Here is a 16348-nt window from a genome sequence, read left to right as displayed (position 1 = left end):
AAGGAACCTTTTTGAACATACTGGAAACCGTTCTCCATTTTGCAAGAATCAAGCGTGGCATCATGTTGGTTTGTTGCAGATCTGAGGAACAAGTGGAGGAGGACCCCAAGCAGAGGTTAAAAGTGACCATGGTTGGGTGGAACCAGGATGACCACCTAGTTGTGACTGCTGTGAACGACCATTCCATTAAAGTGTGGGACTCGCACACGGGCAAGCTGAAGCACATTCTCTTGGTAAGCACCCCTTTTGAGTCTTCAGTAGGACCACTGTTTTTTATTGCCGTTATAACTGGTACTAGATAGGTATACCAGGTTGTTGGGCTACACTCCTGGCATTTACAAGTGTCGCTGTCCCTTGTTGTGGAGGCATGATAATCCAAAAAGCACGCAGAAGTTCTGCAGAGTCGCTGATGTTTCACACAGCAGCACACCAAATAGAAAATCGCTTGGGTATAGTGCCACTTGTGCCATGTCAACAAAATGCTTTAGATTTTTCATTCACTTGAGTGATGGTCACTGCAATATTGATACAGTAGACGTCCGATTTCCCGGACCCTCAAGGGACCGCGTAAACGTCCGGAAAATCGGGCAGTCCGGAAAAACGAATACACATGAAAACGCACCTTTTTGGTAGGTATTTTTCGCTGACGAGGAGGGTCACAGCCGGAATACAAGATTCCCATAGCAATTCAGCCAATGCATCGTTTAGGTGGCTCTGAAAAGAGCCGCTTATAAAAAAAAAATACGACGTGGCCGGCACTAGAGTTACTGTATATGCTACCTTTAGGTAGCAGAGTTGCGCATCTGTCTTCCAACGCCGCTAGCAACCATGCATTGCGGAGGAGCTGCCGCTTGGGCCAATTTTTTTATTTCTCGGCGCCTCCGCTGCAGCGAACTGAATTAACACTAGCCATCGACAGCCAATGTTTATCGCCGGTCTTCGACACGCCAGACAGGTTAAACACGGTAGGCATGTCGCCTGCAAAAACGAAGTGCGACTTCACCGCATAGCTGTGGTTGCTAGCCGGACCTATGCGCTACTCTGCTACCTAAAGGTAGCATATACAGTGACTCTAGCCGGCACTACCTCATAGGTCAGCACTTGGGCGCAAAGAAGTCGCTTATTTTCTTTTGCACGGTCCGCTTGCCCGCGATTATGTCTGCCTCAATTTCAGTCAACGTCATGTTGCCGCTGTACACCAATGACAGTGTCATCAGTGCTCGCGTCAACTCCGAGCTCGTTGGCTGTGTAGGAGCTGGCTCTTCGTTCTCGGTGTCGGAGTCATCGGAATCCTCCGTAACTTGATGAATGATTTCGTCACCGGTCAACTCCGCACATAGCTCGAGGTCTTTGTCAGCGTCGGCGAATCCCTCAAGGGTTATCTCGGCTGGAATCAACACGCCGCCAGTGCGCAGATCGTCGAAGGCAACGTCCGTGGATGGCAGTTCGTCATCGTGAGCCTACGAGGTGGCTTTGTGCGCTTCGAAGGCGCGGACGAAGACGAAAGAGCAGTCGGTGCCATTGCTGTAAACTGTGAATCCGCTCGACGAAAAGCGCAGCACGAAACAGCTAGGAACTCGGTGGATGCTGAAGGTCGGGAAATGTGATCACTGAAGGTAGCGCGCAGCAGCAAACGATCAACCGCAGACACGACCGCAGAGCTTGCACAGCTGACAAAACAACACGTGAACGAACACAGTGAGGTTTGGCTTGGCTAAGCTACGGCTGGCAACGGATTGACACGTGCGGTTTCGAGGTTACGGCAGCCGTGGTGCGGTGCGGCGGTGCTGCTGGCCACACCAATGCCACACCTGCGATGCGAGTATGGTGGGTTCAAGGATATGAAAATGAAAACAACCGAAATGGCGGCGTCGGTGGTGACTTTGGGTCGGCGGTTAACAGTAAAAAGTCCAGGAAATCGGATGGCGAACGCTATAAGCGTCCGGAATTTCGGACTTTTTAATACATTGACTCTACGGGGAACTTGACGGTGCCACAGATGAGTCCGGGAAATCAGGCATGTCCGGAATTTCTGGCATCCGGGAAATCGGACGTCGACTGTATTTCGCACATTGTTTATTGCAGGATAATTTATTGAGGCATATAGCGGCAAGACACTGGGGGATCTTTTGAAATTCTGCTGACTCAAAAGTCGTGTGTAATGTAATTTCACGTTGAATTCTGTTTGCCCTGCTGTCTTTCGTGCCAGTCTTCAGTGTGAACAAAAGGGCACACAGCTGAGAGTGTGAGGACATTGAGTGGCTGGTGCTTTCACGTTTCTCAAAGTAGTGATTTTTATTTTTTTATATTCATTAGGGGCACGAAGACGAGGCATTCGTTCTTGAGTGCCATCCTGAGGACAGCAGAATACTTCTCAGTGGCGGACACGATGGTCGCATCATCATCTGGGATCTCGTTGCAGGGTGTTCAGTGCGGAGCTTCTTCAACATGGTAAGCTATTAATTCAGGTTCCTTCTTTGGCTGTTCGAGTTTGCAACATTGGACTGCTCTTTCGAGAGTATCTAAGCCCATGGGTTCTCCAGCTGGGTTCTGTGAGCGGTCAGAACAAATGCAACCCACTCCCGTTTTACCCCCATTACACTCAAACCTCATTATAACACAGTCACATCTGCCACAAAAATAACTTCGTTATACCCGAAAATTCGTTATAAACGTTTATTTTTAACACTGTGTCTATGACAAGACTATTCTTTATTTACTTCGTTATAACCGATAATTCGTTATATCCGTGTTTGTTATACAGTAAAAGCTCGTTAATTCGGATTTCACGGGACCGGAAAAAATGTCCGAATTAACCGAATGCCGAATTAACGAATAAACAGGAAAAACAACATTAAAATCAAGTTGCAGAGGCATACCTTTATTTGCTGAAGTATTTTGTAATGGTCGTCTGCGTTTTCGCGCAGATTCCGGCTGACATTACAATTTTTCTTAACTCTTCCAAACGGCCAACAGCACGCAAACTGTTGCAAGTGCTCAGGCAAACGTCCTCTAATATCAAAAGCGCCTCCGAGACTTCCCGTGAGGTGCGACGATGAGGTCACGACATCATTAATAATTTCTTGATCGGGCAGGAGACCAGTCGTGGCGACAAAATCATCAATCGCGATGTAGTCCTGAAGGGTCATATTGTGGGAAGGACAGCATCGAAGGTCGGACAGTCATCGTCGGTGGACTCGGCTGATAACTCGTCGATGCCATCGTCAGCTACTGCCGCATGCTCGGGCCTCACATGTAAACACGGTCACAACGGGGAAAAATAAGAGAACTCCGCAAGAAGAGACGGTGCCGACACAACACAAGGGAAAATGGCGTCGGAGGCGCATTGGAGCGAAGAAAGAAGACGCCGACGTTCGGTGACGCTGCGATCGCCCCCACTAGTTGATGACGATGGCGATGTCACTCAAGTTTCGGTTTCGCTCCAGTGGTGCCAGCGATGCTTTACCACACTTTTGTGTAGCGGCAGCCGTCAGCATTTGTCCGAATTAAGCGGTGCGGAGCCCAATTCTGACGAATTAACGAAGGTTTGCTCCCGTAGATTAACATGCACTTTGGCCGGGACCAACAGAGCCGTCCGAATTATCCGAATTTCCGAATTAACGGGTGTCGAATTAACGAGCTTTTACTGTATTGAGGTTTAAGTGTAACATCTAATTTATTGACTTAGACCAGAAAACGTGCAAGAAATTTTACCTTTAACGGAGCCATTGCACGCGTCGAATCCACATATGAGGTGTCTGCAGGTAGCGAGAGACCCACGCGGTAGCAGCAGTGAAGACTCTTTGTCTAGTGCACCATGAAATTTGCGATTGGTGGATCCGCGGCAACCAAGTGCCTGGAGCGATGCTCGTGAGCGCACTTTGTAACACGTGCATGGGAATGAATTGGATAATTGCAAGTCTATTTATGTCGGCGATTGCAAGTCTGTCTATGTGTTATAGCGAGTTCAACACCAACAGCGATGGCCTTAGAGATTAAAGGTAACAGGCCAATGCAGCAGCGTCAGTACTGTGGTTACGCATCGAGAAGCATCGCCGAACCCCGCCCCGCTTTCAATCCCGATTTTCCTCGTGGTAAAGTACATGAAAAAGCCGAGGGTTCCACGGCACTGTGGAATAGCCGTTGGGGTTCCCTAGGGCCAGGAGGTTTGAGAACCCCTGTTCTAGCCAAAAACCTGTTGTGTACCCTAAGTGCCTATTCAATGTTTCAATCAAGGCTGAGCAAACAGTAGTGTAAAGGTTGCACCATATTTTAATGTGCACAGCTCGCGGTTGTGTATATGGACAGCTGCAGTTACATATCTGGACGAAGGGAAGAAATTTTGCACATAGCCCATGTTGGTGAGTGTGTGCAGTGACAGTGAAGTTTTTATTATGGGAATCTAGTGCTGAAGTTTGCACAAAGAAAAGCTCCGTGGAATTTTGGTACCAGTCATCAGTTGTTTTCCTTGCTGCTGTCTGTGCATGTAGCTGTTTCATGGCAATGCTTGGCAGTGCACTTGTGTCCAAATTATGTCTTGTGGTGCAACTTGCATTCATTGCTGTGAGGCTTCATCTCAATGCAGCACTATTTTACAACCTGTACAGCATGTTATATGTGCAGAAATGCAGTATGTGTGTTTCTTTCAAGTGCGCATCTGTGTTGACTGTGGCACTGATTGCACTCTCCATCTCCCCAGATTGAAGGACAGGGACACGGAGCGGTGTTTGACTGCAAGTTTTCTCCAGACGGCCTCTTGTTTTCCTCAACCGACTCGCATGGTCATATAAGCATCTTTGGCTATGGCTCCGGGGACCCATACAAGAAGGTGACTGTTTCTATGAAAACGAAAGACTTATTTGACGCATGGAGACAAGAAAGGCGTGTGCCATGTCATGTCATGTGATCACTTTCAGGGGCGCTTTCACTTTTGCAAGAATTGATCTTGCTGGCCAGACACATCGGTGTCTACAAACGACGGTACTCTTGGCACAGTGCCTAGACACTTACAACAGAGCTTGGATTGCTAGTGCCTGTTGAGAAGTTTGGTGCTGTGAAAGTGAAAGTAATACGATTGAAAGTGGTTGTTTGAGGATAAAGTCCAATTTATTTCACGACAATCCTCCTCACAGGTCTTCGGTGGGCTTATAGGCACCTCATGTACAAGCCACAAAAGTATGGCTCTTTTTGTGCAAGGAAATAATGAAGGAAGGGCTCACAGGGAGCGCAAACTTTCGACTGTTTATTCAACAAATAATGCAACGTAATTGGCACCCGTTCAGGATTTGTGTAATAAATGATGTAGCGGCTGGTGGTCTTGTCGGGCGGCTCTCCGTTCATCGCTGCGAATGTTGGAGGAAGTGACCGGTACATTTATGCATCTTCCGCCTCCAGGTTCCGGACGAGCAGTTCTTCCACACGGACTACCGGCCTCTGATCCGCGACGCGCAGCAGCATGTGCTGGACGAGCAGACGCAGTGTGCTCCCCACCTGATGCCACCGCCCTTCTTGGTGGACATCGATGGCAACCCGTACCCTCCCGATCTGCAGCGCCTAGTGCCTGGCCGGGAGCACTGCCTCGACTCTCAGCTCGTCCCTTATGTGGCTGTGCTTGCCAATGGTGGGAAGCCTTGCTCTGTTTCTTGCATTACTTGCGAAATGCTTGTGGATACAGTTGACGCTTGGTAGAGAAGGCATGCATCAAGTAGCACTCATGGCCACTTTGGTTTAGCTCTTTACATCCACTTGCTTATTTCTAACCGCGTTAACCCATACAGCTCAACAAGCCTGTCTTTAAAATGCCTTTCTTTTTCTCTCTCGCTCTCTCTCTTTCTGCCTTTTTCTTTTTTCTCTCCACTCGAACCTTGTGTGAACAAATTGAACTTTGAATTTACAGATTACCGAATATAATAAAGGCGAGTAATAAAAGTCGGGTATAACTGTTATTGTGAATTCCGACTGTATTCTTGAACCTTGCTATAATGAATGACTTCGTTGCATGCGCCAGTGCTAGTGTGATATCGGATAACTCACTTGCCTTAGACAATAATCTAGTTGATTGTATTCATTGCAGGGAAACCTTACTTCAAGTACAGTAGACTCGTTAAACGGAACCTGAAGGGACCAGGAAACTGTGTTCTATTTTAATTAACAGGAGTTCCGTTTACTGTGAGATGAACAGGGATGCAGAATCCAAGTACGAGACCAATCATATCAGAAACAGATTTCTGTTCACTGAGAGTCTACTGTAAACCAATGTTTCAAATAACATGGATCTCTAAGGGGATTTCAAGGAAAACTCTTTTACTTCTTCATAGTCATTATTTCATTATATTCTGTTTAGCCATAACGAGGCCAGAGTGTATTGGGTTTTATGAGGCTGGAGAATTCAATTTATTGTAGAGAACTAGAAATGTGAGACAAGTAAGCAGTTGGCATTTGTAACCTACAGCACCCTTTGAGGGGAGATGTGGATTTTAAAAACATGCTTTTTAATATTTACTAGACTTATTCAGTTGTTTCTGCAGATCCCATTAAGTATATTTTTAATAGCTGCGTTACAACGAAACATATGCAATTTCTAAAATTTATTTTGCACATTTCTTAAGGGGCTTTTTGGCAACTTTGCTTTGTCAAGCATAAAAACAAAGTATGTGGTCAGATTGCCAGTGTGCTGCTCTAGCCGATGATGCTATTAAATTTCTTATGATGTTATTCACCAAATTCTCGATAATCGTAAACACACACCAAAAATTTTTTTACTCATGCTTGCATCTGTTTATTCTGCACTCAAACTTTGCTAAAAAACGATCAAATTGAATCAGTCAAATACTGAATAAGTGCGTTAAATTTCATTCAGTTCACCCAACTAATAAAAAAAAGACGTATTTTTAAGGCCCATGTCTCCCCGTGTTTGTGGCTTTTGAGACAATGTTTATCAGGCCACTGGCATTTTGTAACTATCATGTGCCACCACTATTCGTGTGTTTCAATAATGAAGGCTTCCCTGGCATGATGGATGACTTGGCGTGATACTGGTATCTTCAGGTGAATCTGAGATCTTGGAGCCTGTGCGTCCTCTGGAGAATGAGGATGACGAGGATCGGCCGGCCATCGACGAGATGATTGAGCAGCTGCAGCAGCAGCAAGATCACATGCTGGCAGCTGAAGGGCAGTCCCCACCACGATCGGCACAACAGCCTCGACTGGCTTCGAGTGAGTGCTCCATTGGATGAGCAGCTTTGGCTGGAACAGGCACATCACTGAAACAAATGCGCCTTTTCAGAATGATTTATGTGTGCGACAGCATAAACTGCACTTCTTCCTAGCAAGTGGTCATGCAAATAGACACGAGGATGGAATGACATACAAATGAAGCACTGCTTCTAAAGAACCCTGTCTCTGTGTCAGTCTTGCCATCCTTGCATCTATTTGTGCTACACAGTTAAACGTAGTCAATCTTCTGCGCATCAATTTTTAGCATCTTACCATTTGGACTCATCCTCCGATTAGAAGAGCGTATGGATTATCTAATGGCATCAAACTCGTTAATGGAGACCTTCTTGGCCACATCCCAGTCAACTTGGATGACCTTGTGAGCCCGCCCATTGTGAAGCACTGCAAAATGAACAGTAGTGACATTAGCATCAGTGCCGTAGTCTGCATCACCCTAACTAACGGTGGGAACTCTAAGGAATCCTGTTTTTGTGCAAGGTAGAACAGGATTTGCTGATTCCTTCAGTAAATAAAAGAATGTTGATGTAATAAGCATTTGTTTATTAGTCTCTTGGTACCCTCGATAACTTGACATTCGGTTAATTCAAGCATTTGTTATGATCCCACCTAATCTAAATTAACAATGTTTTACTAAAGCTGGCTGTGGCAACTTGCCCATACGGTCGTTTTTTGTATTCTCAACTATTGTACAAGGTTTACGATGATATAAAGACACTGTGCACTACGTGCTGTTCAGGTCATTCTCCAGGGGGCCACCACAGCAGAGTTGGAATGCGACGCACTGGTGATGTTGAAGGAGTGCGACAGTCCTCTGGCCACTGGCAGTCGCGGGACGCAGAGCAGCCTGGTCCGTCTTCTGAATCCGGTGCGGGTAGCAGCGCCGGCAGCAGCAATGCCAGCAACGCATCTGCACCCACCCGTCTCGTCCGGTGTTTCCTCGGGACTGCCACAAGATCGGCGCTGGTAGCCAACTCGTTGCGTCGTGCAGCCATGATGGCCGACGCTGAGCAAACCTTGTACCATGCCGAGAACCAAAGACGGCGGCAAAGTCTGGAGGTCAAAGTGGTAAGCTGTTAGCACCACTGTCTTTTTTTATCAAAGCAAGAGTTTTAAAAAAAGAAACTGAGCTATGGGACTGCGGAACTAAAAAGGAAACAATTCTATGGGACTGGCATGCAGGGCGTGCTTTGGCTTTCTGCTCATCAGTGAGCACATGTACAGAACCCTCACCCTTCCGACCCGTTTTCTTTTCTTTTTTTCTTCTTTCTTTTACTTTTTTTAACACATGTTGATAGCCTGTCTCGATGCTCAGCTGGAACAGCATGCTAAAAATTTCACTGAATTGCCTTATTTTGTGTTTTGTTTAGTAACTAAATATCCATTGTTTTTTGTGTTGTTTTTCCGCAGGTATGTGAAAACCTGCTGGCAAGCAAACGCCGTGTCAATAATTGCCGTGCCAAAGCTGCCGCCAAGAAGAAGCCCGCTGGCGTTCAAACTCGTTCCTCACGAGCAGCTCCGGGTTCAAGGTTAGCCAGAGATGACTTCGAGGTAAGTTCCCGTTAATTTCTTACACTGAGCATCTAGCTTTGTAGTATCCCTTATCGCTTTACCACTCCGTTGGTTTGTTTGTTCAGAGACACTGCTGTGACATTCATATAGCACAGTGCCATCATGCATAGTAATGTGGTCAGTCACCATTAGCATGGCATTTGATGCAAGCATGCCGCAGTGTACCAAGTACTATTGTTCTGAATTATTAATTATTGAGCTGTTGTATTGTGCTAGGTTATCCAGGTGATAGCTGTTGTTTGAACTGAACAATATGCAAACATGTACAAGTCATGATGTTGCCATGCACATTATTGTAGCCTTTCAGTAGTCTATATTTTGTTGGCAGCATGGTTTGTGTTGTGGTCTCTATGAGGTTTATGAAATTTGTTTGATGTATAGGCAGAAGTTAAATGTTGCATAGTCATTGGTGGAATGTCGAGTCACAACTGTTTTTCTTTCCATTTTGCATGATGCAGTATCATGTTCAACTGATTAACAAGTGAGAAGAGCTTCATTCATAGAGCAACATTTTAGAGAATCTCTGTGACTACCGTATCTCTGGTTTGTTGTTGAAACAAACTGCTGTTTTTATATGAATGTGAAGGTCGTGCATACAGTATGTTCTGATTGATAAGGCTTCCTTCAGGAATTTGTTCTGCCTTATAACTGACCTACTTTTGTCATCCCTGATATCAAAGGAGGTTGCATAACTTGAAATAGACAAGCATCTGAACTCTCATTATAAATTTTATCTCATGCTGATGACTGGCCAGAGCAGACGTATAGTGAGGGTCATAGAATGTCTTTCATTCTCTTGACTTCGAGTCAATAAGTTACTGATGTGACTGAAACCTTTTGGATGTAGGATCCTGATGATATCAGCTTGAGTTCCACCACAGACACCGGTGCAGTTTTCTCTGAGAGCTCCGAAGGCAGCGAAAGGTGACTATAGGTCTTTGTTGCAATGCACCGTTATTAATTCTTAGCAGCAAGTCTGTAGCCACATGTTAATTTCTTGCTTTTGGTTTATTTAACAGTTGCAGTGACTCTGACTACTCGGATTGGGTCGAGGAACCTAAGTCACGCAAGGCTGCTCCGAAGAGTAGCCCTAAAAAGCAGCGGCGGATCGTGCAACGACCCGAGGAAGAGGATGGGGACGAAGAGCACGAAGGGGAAGTCAAAGAAGAAGCGGAGTCCATGGTTGAAGAAGACTCCGACGAAGAGGATCTCGTGATAGACGAGGACGTTTCTGATGATGACGATGACAGCGCCGAGATGATCCGACCAGCGAGAAGTAAAGCAGCAGCACTCGACAGTGACGAGGACTACGTTGAGGTGACAGCTCGTGCGCGGAAGAAAAAGCACCTTGTTCGTAAAAAACAACGCAAGAAAAAGCCTCCCATAAAATCGTCCTCAACCACCCCAACACCTTCATCATCTGGAGCTGGTAGCAGCAGGCAATCTTCGGTGAGTGATATGCTAATAGAGCAGTGTTAGCAGACATTTATAGACCCTTTTCATAATACACTAGGGCTTTTCTCTGTACTGCCCAACCACCAGTGGCGCTAGAAATCAATGCAAGTGGAAATTCACATGCCCATGCTTCGGCTTGTCTCTTGCTCGTGGCTTCATCGCGAAAGCCACGTTTATATTTTTCGGGACATAACAAGAGCAAAATGTGCTTGTGCAGCTGTTTGCAAAAATGAGTGTACTGCTGCAGTTGGGGGAACCTTCACAGCATAGCATGTGCTTTCCAAGATTGTCTGTCGTGTGTAATTTGTGAAATAAGGCAATACAGTAAAAGCTCGTTAATTCGGATTTCTAGGGACCGGAAAAAATGACCGAATTAACCGAATGTCCGAATTATCGAATGGTCGAAATAAGCACAATAAATGCAAGAGTTTTTCCAACATACCTTTACTTTACTAAGTAATCGCGGATGCGTGTCTGTTTTCGAGCAGAAATTCGCGCGTACACAATTTTTCTGAGCCCTTCAAGGTGCTCAGCAGCTCGCATGCTGTCTGCAGTGCCAAAACAAAATTCTTCAAGGACGACGAGGGCCTCCGTGGCTTCTTTCACAGTACGAGGCTCATGGTGTGGCTGCTCCTCTTCAGGCTCTTCGTTCTCGGATTCGTCGCCATGCATCACTTCCTTGACGATTTGCTCATTAGTCAGAGAGTCGTCAGTGGCAACGCCACCATCAATGCCGATATGTCGAGTGTCACTGCATCAGGCATAACACTTCCGAAATCCTGCTCGTCATTGGCACAGGCGTTCGGCGACACTTCGGCATCGCTGGAGCCGGGTCGTATTGTTTGCCGACGTCATGGCACAGGAGCAACTTCTTGTCGGGAGAGCCCATTTTTCAGGGCACGCAAAATTTCTACTTTGGTGGTGAAGTCGTTGGCCTCGTACTTGGGCCGCTTCGCCGAAGTTGCCATCGGGGGAGAGTGCGTTCACACAAGAAGTCAGCACAAGAGCCCCAGCAGCGATCAAGCTAAAGGAGCCGTAGTGAATCGTTTCTCAATAAAACGGCGTCCAACGATGCAGCACACCAACGGGAACAACGGCAACAAAGCAACAAAATGGCAACGCCGAACCCACACGCGAAGAAAAGCGTTCAACCAGTCTCAAGTCAAGCCAAGTCAATAATTGATGTCCATGGCGATGCTGGGTTTGGGCTTTACTTTTGTTCCGAATTGTTCTTTTTTCGTTTTCGAGCCTCGCCAGCGGCCCGAAACTCGCCGAATTATCCGATTTGCGGTCAAATCTGTCCGAAATAACGAGCGCCCAGTCTCATAGAGTGATGCGTATATTTACAGGGACGAGATGACGTGTCCGAATTAACCGATTTTCCGAATTAACGAGAGTCGAATTAACGAGCTTTTACTGTACTTGTCGTGTCTGCTTGCTCTGGAGGTGGTGACGATGTTGCAAAGGAAAGAGCAAGCTATTCTTGGCCATTTTTTATGTAAAATTGTAAGTTCCTTGCTGCATGCAGTGCAATAACGCTCAACTGACGTGTTCACGAGGGCCTAGACTACAGAGGGGCAACATTCTTGGGCTACGTCGAAAAAGGTTGTGGGGTTTAATGTCCCAAAGCAACTCGGGCTATGAGAAACGCGGTCTACGTCAAAGAAGTGTTGCAGGCCAAGTTGCAGTAACTCCTAAAGGGACACTAAAGGCAAATAACAATTTATGTCAGAGTGAAAGATCAATGTGTGAGAACACCTGAAACAATATCAACAGCAGTGCTCTACTAATCGAGAAATTAAGGTAAATGTGGGACACGGTGTGCGCCATGAGTGGGTTATTTTGGAAATGACCCCGATGATGTCAAGAGTCCCGAGTACAATTAACCACTCGTAATCAAACTAGTCACGATCAAAAATGGAGTTGCGTGCATCACAAGACGTAATAAAATGCTGCTTGTTCGTTTCTGTTTAAATCATGGAAAAAAGAACTTTTTGGCGTTGCCATGGGGAAATGCATGAGTGGTTCAAAAGTTCCGTTTTCGCAGCGCTGCGCATCTCAGTGGTAGTGTCAGTATCGCGTACTTCTGCATGTGCTGGGCTCTTGCTATTTTCGTACTCTTGCTATTTTACTGCTGCTGCTGGCCAAGCTAAGCTCCGTTACAGTGAACTATACAGTTTCGGAGTGGCCTGTGGCCGCGTCTTGGCAAGGTTGATGGCCAATGTTGCGTAAGAAACCATACCGTCGGCAGCTGGGCTGTAAAGGCGGGCAACCTTGGGCATGGCAACTGCTACGTCAGAAGTCCCGTTCAGGCGGGTGATTTGAAGTGTGCTAACGCCGTGCAGACCACTAAAACGTGATTTTCTTTCGAAATACGCATTTCCTTGGCATGAAACAAGCACTACTAGGTTTCTGGAACGCCATTTCAACAATCAACGTCGACTTAATATTTGCCTTTAGTGTCCCTTTAACAGTGGGTTTTTTTTTTTTAACTTTGGCTTTTGAAGGATGCCAAACATGCACTTAGTATGGCCTGGCTTATGAAGACGAAGCTGGCAGATGATGGAGTTGTTGACAGCATGCTAAAACACTCTGTTCGGAGGCACTTCTGACACCTTTTTGTTTTTCCTACCAAAGAAACCGAGCCATCGACAAGTGACACAGGCTCAAGGGAACGAGGAAGCCAGGACACCACCGCGGAGCAGTAAGAGCAAGAAGTCGAAGAAGAGCTCCAAGCGTGGTTCAGAGAAAGTCCTGCGACACCCTGAGTGGTTGATGGACACGGTGCCACGCAAGACACCTTACTTCCCTCAGATTGGCGACGAAGTAGTTTACTTCCACCAGGGACACCAGTCATACGTGCAGGCAGTGAAACGCTGCCGGGTGTACCACATCCGGGACCAGGCGCAGCCTTGGGTGCGTCACCGGCTCAGGGTCAGTGACCATCGGCTGTGTTTTGACTAGATCTTTGCCCAAGCAGTGTTAGAATTCAACTAGAACAATTTTGAAGCACTCTTCAGAAAGCTGCAAGGCTAGTTTTTGTCAAATCTTCCTTCTATAGCCTTTGAATGTGCCTAAGCAGGTGAAGCATGCACCTTGTGATGTTGGATACTTCATGAACCCTAACACGTTGACTTTCATTTTCTGCGCCTTGCAAGCACGACTTAATCTTAAATTAGGCCCCTCAAATGGTCCAAAATTTGACAGCTATTGGCCTTTAAATGTACTTGAAACCTTATAACCTTCAACATCTATAAAAAATCGCATTTGAAAGATGCTTGCAAGATGCATCATGAAGTAAATCACTCCATTGTAAAAAACTTAGAAGCGCAAACAAACTTACATGGAAGAGTAGGGCACTAACAAGTGCAGTAAATCACTTGTCATCTACGAGTTTCAAGACGGAGATCTCCGAGTAAGTTGTTGACACGTTATGCATTACTTGCAACAGAGCCTTTAAAAGAGTGCAATGGGGTAGTGCAGATCACTGAAAATTAGAGCTGTGCGAATAGCCAAATTCTTAGTGCGAATCGAATATTTTTCGAATAGTTGTCAAATATTTGTCGGATATTTTTTTAATACTTCAAAGCAAAATTACAGAGAAAATGTTGCCGAGAATCCCTAAGCACATTATTATGCGATAGCAACATGAAAGTGTTTCTTTTGGCTAGGTTGGTGAAGCACTGGAGGGGTGGTGTTCTCTAGTGTGCCTCATTCTTGATAAGACTATCAAGAATGAGGCAATGCAGAGGCTAAATATATTTATTTACATGATTTGGTGAAACTAATGTGGTGTAGACAACACTTTACATACGAAGGGAAAAGACGCTATTTCTTCAACTTCTGCGGAGTCCCAACTGATGTGGCGGACAAGGGTATGCTCCCTTCAGGGGCGTAGCCAGAAATTTTTTTCGGGGGGCGGGGGGGGGGGTTCAACCATACTTTATGTATGTTCGTGCGTGTGTTTTTATGTGTGCGTGCCTATATATGCAAGCAAAACTGAAAAATTTCGGGGGGGGTTTGAACCCCCCAACCCCCCCCTTGGCTACGCCCCTGGCTCCCTTCGAGTCCGGAGTTCCTAATCTGCCCCATTGACGTCGATGTATAAGAACATCTGAAATTCCGGATGCTGGAACCCTTCAGCGTCCGATTTTTTGGACTTTCTGCCCAAATTTTTGGTCCAAAACGGCATTAATTAAAGCTGGCAGTGTCAGCTCAGTTGCCGATGTGCTGCACACAACTAAGAACGATCGGCTTCACGCAGCAGCAAATATTGCATATCGTTGGAGATTCGGCAATGCGTGTGCGCATCATTTACATGCGCACACATACCTATTGTTTGCATTGTTTACATGCACACATGCATAGGAAAAGCCGGACGAGTTGTCTTCCACCACAATTATTGTGTTCGGCTTCATCGTTTGCAAACGCTCCATGTGAGAGAGCCGTAATCTATTCCCCACCTCGCTGGTATCAGCAGCGCTCATCATGATGCGCAAATTTGCAATTGGCAGTTGGCACGTGGTTAATTAAGCAGGGTTTGCGGCAGGTCCCTAATGTATTCACGAGAGCCTGGGCGCGCACCAAAATGCCTGATAAGTTTACTGGGAGGCATTAAAGCTATCTCGGACGTGGCTTTGGCGATTTGACCACTTGAGCGGAATAAAAAAGCATGAATTTGTTTTTTTTTAGACTGCCCAATTTTTCGGACTGCCCATTTTCACGGTCCCTAGAGAGTCCGAAAAAACGGATGTGACTGTATTTATCTTCCAGAAGTTCGAATACTTTGAATAGTCAAATTCCAGTGTGAATCGAATCGAATAGCAAACACTATTCGAAAAATATTCGAAAGTTCGAATATTCGTACACCCTCTTTCAATGACCCCGTGGTGGTTTGCGTACGTGCAGGAGCAGGAACTGTTGCGTGTGCTGGATGTGAAGTTTGAGCTATGCCCACCTGTGCACCTTTGCTGCCTGCGTGTGGTGCCGATCGAGCCTCACCGGAGTCAGATGGATGGCGAACCCTTCGACATTCGCTACCACGACATGCCAGACGTGATCGACTTCATTGTCCTGCGTCAGACCTACGACACAGCTATGCGCCGCAACTGGAAGCCCCGTATGTCGCCATCTTATGTTTTTCTTCTTGTATACTGAGGGCAGAGACACTGCGGCTTCTGAGGCCACCTTTCAAAGATAATTACACTCGAAGCTTCATATATTGAATCCACATTAACGAATTATTGCCGACATTGAACAGTTGTAATATCCCCTTGAATTTATTATTGATATATAGAATATTTTATATATCAAATTCAGATTCGATATACCTGGGATCAAATTTATTGGCAGCCTGGTGCGCATTCTGTGCCGTTTATCAAACAGACTGTTGGGCTGCTGAGTGCATTTTTGTACAGTACCTTCATGAATAAAGAAAAACGTAATATCGGCTCGTCCTCTGGCCCCAGCATGCATTCTTTAGTGGCAGTTCAGGTGTCCATACATACGTGCAACATTACCATTCCCATGCCACTTTTGCTTTCCACTCGCCCAGGAATAAAGTAATACCCTTGTTGATATGTTCCTGTTTGCTCCCTTCTGGTCCATTCAATAATTCAACCTTCATTAATTTCAGACATCTTTTATGATCCCGGTAGGTAGCTTGCGTAAACGTGGGAAGCGTGCATCACTTCTGTGTTGTCACATTGTAGCTTGCATTTTCTTTGTGCCTTGTTGTGACGAATATTTGGAAAGCTCGATTGTGAGTGGAGCTACACTTGGCTGTGCAGATGGTCGGTTTCGTAGCATCATCGACGACGCCTGGTGGATGGGGACCATTGAGAGCCAGGCGCCACTGCAGCGCGAGTTTCCCGACTCCATGTTTCAGTGTTTCATTGTCACTTGGGACAATGGAGAGACGGAGCGCATGAGCCCGTGGGACTTTGAGCCCATTGAGTGCAACCGTGAGGAACTTCCGCATGTCTTTGTTGTTTTGTAGTTGTAGTCTAGCCAACCATACAAAGATTGGAAGTTCTGCGTTGACTGAAACTCGCTTTGGGAGCGGCAAAGATGTACCAACGTGCCTAAC

At 46.1% G+C, this 16348-nt stretch overlaps 1 protein-coding gene across 1 annotated transcript in view; it reads left to right on the top strand.

Annotated features, from left to right (window-relative positions):
* Window positions 1–16348, top strand: part of LOC119396673 (bromodomain and WD repeat-containing protein 3) — a 45572-nt gene that overhangs the window by 12025 nt on the left and 17199 nt on the right. Inside the window, exons 13-24 of the mRNA XM_037663972.2 lie at window positions 80–233; window positions 2317–2451; window positions 4700–4828; window positions 5395–5620; window positions 7048–7215; window positions 7973–8301; window positions 8644–8784; window positions 9653–9729; window positions 9825–10254; window positions 12898–13194; window positions 15169–15379; window positions 16050–16236. Of these exons, the coding sequence (XP_037519900.1) occupies window positions 80–233; window positions 2317–2451; window positions 4700–4828; window positions 5395–5620; window positions 7048–7215; window positions 7973–8301; window positions 8644–8784; window positions 9653–9729; window positions 9825–10254; window positions 12898–13194; window positions 15169–15379; window positions 16050–16236 (2484 nt within the window). The remainder of the gene's footprint in view (window positions 1–79; window positions 234–2316; window positions 2452–4699; window positions 4829–5394; window positions 5621–7047; window positions 7216–7972; window positions 8302–8643; window positions 8785–9652; window positions 9730–9824; window positions 10255–12897; window positions 13195–15168; window positions 15380–16049; window positions 16237–16348) is intronic.

This window comes from Rhipicephalus sanguineus, chromosome 6, assembly GCF_013339695.2.
Source record: "Rhipicephalus sanguineus isolate Rsan-2018 chromosome 6, BIME_Rsan_1.4, whole genome shotgun sequence".
Lineage (NCBI taxonomy): Eukaryota > Metazoa > Arthropoda > Arachnida > Ixodida > Ixodidae > Rhipicephalus > Rhipicephalus sanguineus.
The sequence above is the reverse complement of the archived record's forward strand: the minus strand, read 5'-3'. Positions and strand labels throughout refer to the sequence as shown.